Genomic DNA, 10,864 nt, shown 5'->3' with positions numbered 1-10,864 from the left:
TGAAGCTTCCTTAGGTTGCCAGCGGAGGTCCGGACAAGGACGGAGTTACAATAGTCAAGGCGAGACCCAACTATGCAACATGCCAAAGTGTTGGCAATTTCAGTAGAGATGAGAGGACGTATGTGTCTAAGAGCCTTCAGGTGAAAGTTACATGAGCTGATGATATGGTTGGTTTGACGGTCGAAGGATAAAGTTGAATCGAGGATGATACCGAGGTACCTGAAGTGGTCGGTGAACTTGTTGATGTGACCGAAGATGTGTATGTGTGTGGGGAGTGCTGCTGAATTGAGACGTTGCTTGTGTAGTGACATAAGAAGGGAGGGGCTGCTGGGGGCTCTGGGATCCCAGGCAAGTCCAGACGCTTAAGCCTCTGGGTGCCAGGCACTGGGTTCCCAGAGGGTCCAGACTATTAAGCCTCTGGGCGCCAGGCGTTGGGTTCCCAGGCGCTTAAGCCTTTTTGGCGCCGCCAACGGGGGGGGGGGGGGCTGTGTGTGCTCTGTGGGATGTCTGGTGGCGCACACGGCCCCACCCCTCGTTAGACTAGGCATAAAAGGAGAGCTCCCTGGACGATCAGGGCCCAGTTGTAACTCAAGACCCAAGACCCACGACCAGCCATCTGAAGACCCTGGGATGCTGTGAGAGCCAGTGGTGGGACTCTGGAACTCCCGACTCTACGACCTTGTGAGGGCGAGTTGCAGAGCGTAGCCAGAGTAGAGTATCTAGGCTGTGTAGCTAGGCTGTAACAGAGTATCAGGACTGTTGGAGAGTTGGACTGTTGGAGTGTTGTATTGTAATAAAGAAGTTACCTCTACAAGTGTCTCCGGAACCCGTTACACTTGGTACCTAACATGATGGCCACTGACTTTTTCGGATTAAGGGCTAGGTTGTGTGCAGTGAACCATTGTTGCATGGCGGTGGTACATTCCGAGAGCCTCTCGAATCCAGATGCATTGCTAGAATCGATGGCGGTGAATATAATCGTGTCATCCGCGTATGAGTGATGCTTAACACCGAAGCTTGCAATGAGCCGGCCGATCGGGGAAGTGTAGGCTGTGAAGAGCAGGGAACCTAGTACAGAGCCTTGGGGAACCCCCCATTTTGAGGGTGTGGAGTTTATCCTGTTATGTACGAAACTTGGGAACCCTAGCTACATACAATGTCTGCTGCCAGTTTTATAGGGCTGAACATTGAAAATGTCTAAGTGTACAATTATTGCGATTACCATGTCTCTATAGTCGTGGTTGAAGAGACATTGTAATGTTTTTAAACTATTTTATCTTTTCCTGTAATTTCTTGAAATTCTGTTTTGGCGGGTTAAGTAAAAACATGCCTTACAATGGCTGCCCATAAAAAAATTGTTTTAATGCATTTGTTTTCTGCCTATTTGTTTTAGTGGCCAGGTACTGGGCCGATTCTGCTGCGAGACCCGAGTGTGTGCTTCGCCGGGGAGAGATGTAAAAATGTAGGTGAAGAATGAAATAAAAATTAATAAAAATAAAATAATAAAGATCACGACGTTTCGGAAGCAACACAAGCTTCCGTCTTCAGGTGAAACTGTCACAGCCAAATATCTGTATCACTTGAAGACGGAAGCTTGTGTTGCTTCCGAAACGTCGTGATTTTTATTTTATTTTAATTTCATTTTTTACCTACGTGACTTTACCGAAAAAAACTAAGAGTATGATTCCTTGCAGTCGTGAAAGCTTCAAATCTCGAAGATATCAAAATGGACGAGCGGTGCATGCATCAGGACGATGAGGAGCTGCAGCAGCAGCAGCAGTCTCCAAACAATTGGAAGGCTCCTTCACACACCAGGCAGAATGCAGCTCAGTCTGTGCAGCAGTATCATCCTGCCTTGGCAGAGGCAGCAACCCAGACTTGTCAGTCTCCACAGGCTCAGCCAGTTGAGCACACCCCACAAGTGCCTAAGGTGTCTTCTGGCAGCAGTCAGCGACCGAGTGGAGAGGCGGCTTCTGATACGAACTCCCAAGGTGATCACTTTGACTGCCCCTTGTTCACACACACGTGCTGTCTAGCTATTAATAACATTTGAGGTTTTTGTAAATTATATAATTTCACTAATAGGGGTTTTCCCCTTTTTTCTGGCAACAAAACTGACACCTTTTGCAAGGAATAATGCTTACATTAACCACAATACTTGCAGTCAAATGCAAACAAAAAACAATACTCTGATAATTTATGCATTGTTTTTGAAACTGATTGGTCCACACCAGAGACAGCTTTCTTTAGAGCCTCGTCTCATATGGTTTTCGACCAGATGACGCCAAGTATTGTGGTTAATGTAAGTATGATTCCTTGCAAAAGGTGTCAGTTTTGTTGCCAGAAAAAAGGTGAAAACCCCTATATTTTAGTATATTTTGGTACTGGCAAAGGAGGTCCCATGATGACGCCTTTTGGCGTCATCTGGTCGAACACCATATGAGACTAGGCTCTAAAGAAAGCTGTCTCTGGTGTGGACCAATCAGTTTCAAAGACAATGCATAAATTATCAGAGTATTGTTTTTTGTTTGCATTTGACTGCAAGTATTGTGGTTAATGTAAGTATGATTCCTTGCAAAAGGTATCAGTTTTGTTGCCAGAAAAAAGGTGAAAACCCCTATTAGTATATTTTGCTACTGGCAAGGGAGGTCCCATGATGACATAATTTCAATGTATTATTCTAAAAGAAATTGTCCCTGCGTGTACTCGCCTTACCTGTCCGCTTTTTGCCACTTAACCAAATCCTCAGGCTGCGTGAAAGTGGTGCACGACATGCTGATGACTTCAAGCAACTGTGGCAGCAATTGGCCATCCGACCAAGAAGACATATTTCACCTCCTGGTAGTTACCTGCTTTCGTTTAAATTCCTCGTTTTCCGTACTCATTGACATGTACATTTTGTCTCTAACCCCTCCCTCTCTCTGCCACTGCCCCCTCTGCCTATTTAAGGCCACTCCACAGAGACGATCTCCCTCTCTGTACCTGTGTTACTCTCTATGTATCTTGGTGATATCTGTCTGCTCATATGTCTGTCTATAGTTGTTCTGGTTAGAATTTTTTGTTGCTATTTCATTTATACCTGATGATGATTGCTTGTGTTGCAATAGAAACGTCGTGATTTTTATTTTATTTTACTTTTATTAATTTGAATTTTTTACCTACGTGACTTTACCGAAAAAACCTAAGAATATGAATCCTTGCAGTCACGAAAGCTTCAAATCTAGAATTCACAATAAGCATTTGATGTTTTAAAGAATTTGCTCTGCGGTCTGTATGTATGTAGGTGCACGGGAGAGAACATTTTGAAATATTAAAAAAAATCAAGGAAAGCCTGGAGCTGGTCCGAATGCTGCCCAAGGATGTTGTCAGTGTGTTGCGCAACCTGCAGCAACAACGGTACGTGAACACGAAATAGACACATCGCTGCTCGTGCGAGACAAGTTCCCGATTGCTGCTGTAATTAAATGGTAGCAACAGAAGGGAAGTAATAAAATGATAAAAAGAAAAATAATAAAATAATTCTCACGACGTTTCGGCCACAACGCAAGCAGCCGTCCTCAGGTGAAAACCAGGTCTGTCGGAAAGACAGCGTCTGAATGAAACAGCACACGTGCTTGGAGCATGTATATAAGCTGGGTTGGAAGGGGGGGGAAAGGGGGAGCCTTGACAAAATAATTTGCATATCAAGAGGAATTTAGCATATTTCCATATCCCCTCCCTTTGATGCTGCTAATCCTGCATAATGCACGGGCATGAGTAGTACTAATCACATACCTGCATTTGCCATAAATATGCTAAATTCCTCTTGATATGCAAATTATTAGTGAATAATGTTTTCTCCTGGAAGAATCGTTTTAATTTTAAATCATTCACAGAGAATGTTTTGTATTATTGCAACGAAATACATTTGACAACGCTTTATTAAATTTGACATCCTGCACCGAAATTTTAATTTGAAGCTGTTATTTGTTTGCCTGTTGACTGTTCGACTTTCAAACAGCCATTATTCAATTCATGTTCATGCTGATGCAAATCTGTCTTGATTTTCCAGCTGCTACTCCATTATACACTGCACAACTACATAATGTTACATACAAATCTGACATGTTACATACAAATCTGAATTTGAAGGTACTATTGGTTTCACAGTGACACTTGCTCACCTACTTTCAAGCAGTCATTGCCATCCGGTTAGAGCAATGCAGTTGCGAAGTTTGTTCCAATTGACGTGATTGACAAACGGCTTCCTGTTGGATGCACCAAAGTGTTGCTTTTTAAATCCTTTATATTAAGTTCGCTTGCTTGCGCGCTTACGACCGTGCAAATCTTTCGGTCGTTTTTTAACCCACTTCCCGTGATCCAATCGAGCTGACATTTTGCACGCAGACTCGTTGTGCGTGACAATTTATTTTCGTGAAAAAAATTTCCTAAATTTTCCACTTTTTAGGAAAACATTTTTGTCATATTTAATTTAAAATACCAATGTGATAAAAATAAAACTCTTACTCAAGAAAAACAGAAATGAATAATAAAATAAAACCGATGCCACGCATATAAAGGATTTATAGTGAAAAACTTTGTTTTTACGGGTTAATTTTTTTATTTTGGATTCGAAATGTTGGAAAGGCAATGCTTTGCAAGATCACATTTTTGTATTTTATTAATATTTTCCTCTGACATACTATATGGGAGATGCTGAGCATGACAGATGCATGGACACTGAACTTTCTGTATAATTCCCGACTGGTATGTGTGAGTTGGTAAAGGTGTGAAGCATCAACATACGTGGAGATTTGTGCATGGCTCGCTGTGGGCAATGTATATAGGATGGTCACCCACGCTGAACCCAACCTAGCTTATGAGATCAGATGCATTGCAGTTGATGTTGTGATAAGCATGTGGGGCATTATCAGAGTTTAACTCATTGGAATGTGGATTATATCTTCATATTTTAACTTTAAGCACATGTCCATCTTATGATCCAAATGGAAAATATCTAAAAAAAGATTTCCATATTCAAAAATTATGCAATATATCAATATTCAGTGTCTATGTAATGTAAATAACTCCCATGTTGGTTATGAATACTGAGCAGTAGTTCATTGACATCAGGTTGTGCAATGAGAAAAGATGCAGTTGTCATGTGCATCAACCACTATTTTTTTGGGTTTTTAAAATCCTTTATATTAAGTTCACTTGCTTGCGCGCTTAGGACCGTGGAAATCTTTTGGTCGTTTTTTAACCCACTTCTCGTGATCCAATCGAACTGACATTTTGCACACAGACTCGTTGTGCGTGACAATTAATTTTTGTGGAAAATGTTTTCCTAAATTTTCCACTTTTTAGGAAAAAAAAATGTTTCACTAACACAATCATATATTTTTCCTAAACACAGAAAATTATTCAAGAAAACAACAAAAATGTACAATATAAACAATCATACAAAAACTGAAAACCTTATAATCCTTATATACGACTTTCCTTATATTTAATTTAAAATACCAATGTGATTAAAATGAAACTCTTACTCAAGAAAAACAGAAATGAATAATAAAATAAAACCGATGCCACGCATATAAAGGATTTATAGTGAAAAACTTTGTTTTTATTTTATTTGACTTTTATTAATTTTAATTTTTTACCTACGTGACTTTACCGAAAAAACCTAAGAATATGAATCCTTGCAGTCACGAAAGCTTCAAATCTAGAATGAAAAAATAAAATTAAACCGATGCCACGCATATAAAGGATTTATAGTGAAAAACTTTGTTTTTACGGGTTAATTTTTGGGGTTTTTTCTCCCTCCCAGATACGTGACGGAATTGCGTGGCAGGCCGTCCAACCTCAGCCGACACGGAAGCGAGTGTTCACAGGAAGTCTTGGCCGGCAGCCAGGGACCCTCCAGTGCCGGCGAAGGTTCCTCATCAGGTGACGCAAGCTCTCCCTGCTCGGCGCAGCACATTTCTCTGCACGGGACGTGGCGGCACGCGGGCGAATTGAAAGACGCGACACAATTTGCCACAAAGTGATACGCAGTCTTCTTGGTTCTTTCGGTAAAGTCGTCACGTAGAAGGGAAGTAATAAAATAATAAAAATAAAACACGATAAAATACAATTCTCACGACGTTTCGACCACAACGCAAGCAGCCGTCCTCAGGTGAAGAACAGGTCTGTCAGACGCTGTCTTCCCGACAGCTCTGTTCTCCACCTGAGGACGGCTGCTTGCGTTGTGGCCGAAACGTCGTGAGAATTATTTTATGATGTTTTATTATTTTATTACTTCCCTTCTACGTGATGACTTTACCGAAAGAACCAAGAGGATGAATTCAATATTACTCGTATATGTGTTGAGGTGTAAATGTTTTTATTGCGAATGCTCATCCACTGGTTGCAGGCGTTGCACAGAATGTTGTGACGGGTGAAGCAAATGGATCCAATGGTCCCCCACGGCCACCGGACGGAGACAACCCACGGGCCCGGCTTGGAACCCTGCCGGACAGCGGCAAGCCTGGCAACGCTCTTTACAAGTAAGTGCCCTTTAGGTGCATCATCGTCGCCACCTTTAAACATCGTCGTCATTTTTCGATTTAAAGCTTTCGTGACTGCAGGGATTCATCTTCTTGGTTCTTTCGGTAAAGTCACCACGTAGAAGAGAAGTAATAGAATAATAAATATAAAACATAATAAAATAATATAATAATATAATATACATGATAAAATAATTCTCACGACGTTTCAGCCACAACGCAAGCAGCCGTAACGTCGTGAGAATTATTTTATTATGTTTTATTTTTATTATTTTATTACTTCCCTTCTACGTGACTTTACCGAAAGAACCAAGAAGATGAATCCCTGCAGTCACGAAAGCTTTAAATCGAAACGCAAAATTCGTAATGGTGTTTGGGCTGATTTTTGCACTTGGATTTCCAATAAAAAATGTCATTATTTTCCATAGGGATATACAGTACAAGCAATGTAAGTGTTGCTTCACATGTTATTTCTAATCGCAATGTTGACGGAGTAAAAATGTGCAAGTTAATGTAATACAGCCGTACAAAGTACTTGTTCGTGCTTCTTGTATTTGGTATTAACATTTTGGAGCCTTGTGTGTTGTTGTTTTTTCGTGTCTCAAGCTTCCTGAAACAAATCGACTGCTTGGAGTTTTTGGAGAATTTCACTTCACGTGGATTGTCGAGTGTCCAACAGCTGATGGACGTTACTCTACAGGCAAGTTCCTACGGACGCTTCCATGCAAACTACGCGTGTTTTTTAACGTTTACAGGATTGGGATTTATTTTTAAGTTGTGCAAGTTTTTCTGCAACATAAAAAATGCACAAAGAAGCTTGGAGAAGATGGAAGGTTGGAATTAAACTTGTAAAGAGTTAATACGTGTGTGGGTGAGTGGTGAGTGGTGAGGGTGAGCGGTGAGCGTGAGTGGTGAGGGAGAGGGGTGAGTGGTGAGGGAGAGGGGTGAGTGTGAGTGGTGAGGGTGAGTGGTGAGGGTGAGTGGTGAGTAGTGAGGATTGTCGTGCCACAAGAGGGGGCTCTGGGACCCTAGGCAGAGAAGCCCTTGGCGGCAGGCGCTAGGATCCCAGGCACCCCAGACACTTAAGCCTCTTGGCGCCAGGCGCTAGGATCCCAGGCACCCCAGACAGTTAAACCCCTTGGCGCCACCAACGGGGGGGGGGGGGGACTGTGTGCGCTCTGTGAGATATCTGGAGGCACACACAACCCCACCCCTCGTTGGGCACGAGGCATAAAAGGGCAGCTCCCTGGCCGATTGGGGCCAGTCGCAGGTCAAGACCCGCCAGCCAGCCAGCTTAGGACCCTGTACCCCCTCGTCCCGCTTGTCCTTGTAAGGGCCGGGGCGCTGTGAGGGCCAGTGGTGGGACTCTGGGACTCCCGGCTCTACGTCCTTGTGAGGGCGAGTTCCGAGGAAGCCAGAGTCCAGACCCGCACCTTGGCTGGGTCGGGTCAGGTAGCCTCCCCTAGGGTAGTTGTAGCCGGAGGACCCCAGAGCGTAGCCAGAGCAGTGTACCTAGGCTGTGTACCTAGGCTGTGTACCTAGGCTGTGTACCTAGGCTGTGTACCTAGGCTGTGTATCTAGGCTGTGTACCTAGGCTGTAACAGAGTATCAGGACTGTTGGAGTGTTGTATTGTAATAAAGAAGTTACCTCTACAAGTGTCTCCGGAACCCATTACACGTGGATACCGAAACATGCAAATAAGAAACATTGACAACTGCAAAAAAGTAGATGGGCTTCGGCAAGGGAACATCACTGGACTGCATTGTGGCTGGGAAACAAGACCGGTGTTGGAGTGGCATCCAAAGTAGAGCACACATCACCAAGAGGATGACCACCACAGAGATTCGAGTTGTGAGATTAGTTCGTGTGTAGTTGATAGATGGATCGTCACATAGCTCGAGTGAGGAGGCTGAGGAGTCCTGATCCAGTAGTGGGTACAAATAAAACACATTCCTCCTGCGGAGGGAGCGGGTAGGAACGTTGGGTTGCTCGGTCAATGGCCAACTGTGAGGGCCGGGCACAAGCCGTCGTGAGTAGGTTAAACGTTGAGTTTTATAAGGGCACCACGGGGTGACCAGCCCCTCCCCACCCAGCCCCACCCCTCCCCACCCAGCCCCTCTCCACCCTCCCCACCCAGCCCCTACCCACCCTCCCCTCCCCACCCTCCCCTCCCCACCCAGCCCCTCCCCACCCTCCCCTCCCCACCCAGCCCCACCCCTCCCATTTTTGGATGCACGACGGACAGACACAATAATCCCCTGTGGGCTGGTGGAACCAGGTGGTTCCTACCAGTACTACCGACTGATTTTGTACATTAATTACTCTGAGGAATACACGTCGTCAGAAATTTGAAGAATGTTGTATCGTACACTATGGGAACCTCATTTGCCAGTAAAAATATCATAATTGTTTTTTTACCCTTCTATCTGGCAACATAACTGACACCTTTTTACAAGGAGTCATGTTTGTATAGACCGCAATACTTGTCTCGGGTGTGGACCAATCAACTTCAAGGACAGTGCATACATTATCAGAGTTATGTTTTTTGTTTGCATTATGACTGCAAGGTATTGCGGTCTATACAAACATGACTCCTTGTAAAAAGGTGTCAGTTTTGTTGCCAGATAGAAGGGTAAAAAACCAATTATCAATGTTGTATCGCTGAACAAAATTTGGTGTGTGTGTGTGTGTGTGCATATTTTCTGTGTTTCGCTGGATTTTAGGACTTGGATGAACTGGGAGTCCCAGAAGCCAAAAAGCAACTGCTATTGAGTGGAATCGAAGAGCATGGTGTGTCGACCACGATCTCCAGCGAGACGACGCTGCAGCGCTCGTCCAGTGAGGAGACAGTCCACCTCAGCTCCGAGGACGACAACGATGACGGCATCGACACCAAGGATGGCATCCGTGCCAAAGTGTTCCCAGCGCTGCGGCCCTCTGGCAGTCATCTGTCCTCTGTCGGCAATCGGTATCGCAAAAGCAGCATTGCCAAATACAATTTGCGAGCGCACGCTCGCCAAGCCGTTGACTTTCCTCGTGCTGGCAGCTGGGGAGGCAGTAGCAGCCTGGAGGTGCCCAGGAGCAAGATGCCAAAATTGTCTTCATGCTCTGACATCGAAGAAGAGGAGGGGCTGGAGTGAGGAGAGGAGGGGGGTGAGCGATAGATGGATGATGGTGGGAGGTTGTGTGGGCCGTGGGATGCACGTTGTATGAAAAGCCCTTGGGGTAAATAAGCTGGTGTCTTTCGATTTAAAGCTTTCGTGACTGCAGGGATTCATCTTCTTGGTTCTTTCAGTAAAGTCACGGTCGACAGACCTGTTCTCCACCTGAGGACGGCTGCTTGCGTTGTGGCCGAAACGTCGTGAGAATTATTTTATGATGTTTTATTGTTATTATTTTCCTTCTACGTGACTTTACCGAAAGAACGACGTTTCGGCCAGAACGCAAGCAGCCGTCCTCAGGTGAAGAACAGGTCTGTCGAGAAGACAGAGTCTGTTTTTATTTATTATTATTTTATTTCCATTCTACGTGACTTTACCGAAAGAACCAAGAAGATGAATCCCTGCAGTCACGAAAGCTTTAAATCGAATTTCCTTTGAGCTTGCTTGCATAGTTTTTTTTTTTACAGAATGCAGTCAATAAAACATAAAGCTGCATCTTGGCTTTACTACCCAAGGCAGGAACTTGTCTCTTCCAAGAAAGAAGTGAATGACTTGTCAGTTTTGTTCCTTCTTAATTTTGGAGCTTTCGTGACTGCAGGAATTATTCTTGGTTTTTTCGGTAAAGTCAAGTATAACGATAAAACGTGCCGTTTAAGTCATCTGGAGTTGAAATATACAACACGTTTTGTTTCCATGCAGAGGAGATAGCCATGTTCAGAGCAATGTGTTTTTTTGTTGTGTTGCATTTGCTCGACTGTTCAAAGATCGTTTCAAATCTGCATCTATTGGAAGGATGAACACGAAGTGGGAAGGTTTTTGCAAAATCAGATGTTCTTGTACTCCAGAAGATTGTTGTACGGGGCCTGTCTGCTATAACCTACTTGATAACAACCCCAAAAATGCCTAAGTAAAGTTGATTTGTGACATGTTCCATTCTGCAAAGTTTTATAGACTTTGCTGCTGGTAGCAGATGTAGAGAGAACAACACCTGTCTACACTTAGTGTTCATGGAACTGTCTTAAGCGTATATATGCAGTGGGTTTTTTTTTAAATCCATTATATTAAGTTCATTTGCTTGCTTAGGACCGTGCAAATGTTTCGGTCGTTTTTTAACCCACTTCCCGTCATCCAATCGAGCTGACATTTTGCACACAGACTCGTTGTGCGTGACAATT

At 43.8% G+C, this 10,864-nt stretch overlaps 1 protein-coding gene across 1 annotated transcript; it reads left to right on the top strand.

The window, feature by feature from the left end:
* Positions 1-204: 204 nt before the first annotated feature.
* On the top strand, positions 205-9,668 carry LOC133362742 (tumor protein p73-like). The gene is made up of 9 exons (XM_061581667.1): positions 205-227; positions 1,394-1,450; positions 1,717-1,991; positions 2,750-2,841; positions 3,284-3,396; positions 5,810-5,928; positions 6,395-6,527; positions 7,134-7,227; positions 9,252-9,668. The coding sequence occupies exons 1-9, from the start codon at positions 205-207 to the stop codon at positions 9,666-9,668; spliced, it is 1,323 nt and encodes a 440-aa protein (XP_061437651.1).
* Positions 9,669-10,864: the final 1,196 nt, after the last annotated feature.

This window comes from Lethenteron reissneri, unplaced genomic scaffold (assembly GCF_015708825.2).
Source record: "Lethenteron reissneri isolate LAM-NWPU_2019-01 unplaced genomic scaffold, ASM1570882v1 scaffold_1601, whole genome shotgun sequence".
Classification (NCBI taxonomy): domain Eukaryota; kingdom Metazoa; phylum Chordata; class Hyperoartia; order Petromyzontiformes; family Petromyzontidae; genus Lethenteron; species Lethenteron reissneri.
Note: the sequence above shows the minus strand (reverse complement) of the source record. Positions and strands in the feature narration are given on the sequence as shown.

What these genes read in the sequence shown, in the direction of transcription:
- LOC133362742 (XM_061581667.1), top strand. Translation starts at nt 205, where the DNA reads ATGATACCGAGGTACCTGAAGTG. An exon ending in ATACCGAGGTACCTGAAGTG is followed by an intron (nt 228 to 1,393) that starts GTCGGTGAACTT and finishes TATTTGTTTTAG; the next exon opens with TGGCCAGGTACTGGGCCGAT. An exon ending in GTGTGTGCTTCGCCGGGGAG is followed by an intron (nt 1,451 to 1,716) that starts AGATGTAAAAAT and finishes TTCAAATCTCGA; the next exon opens with AGATATCAAAATGGACGAGC.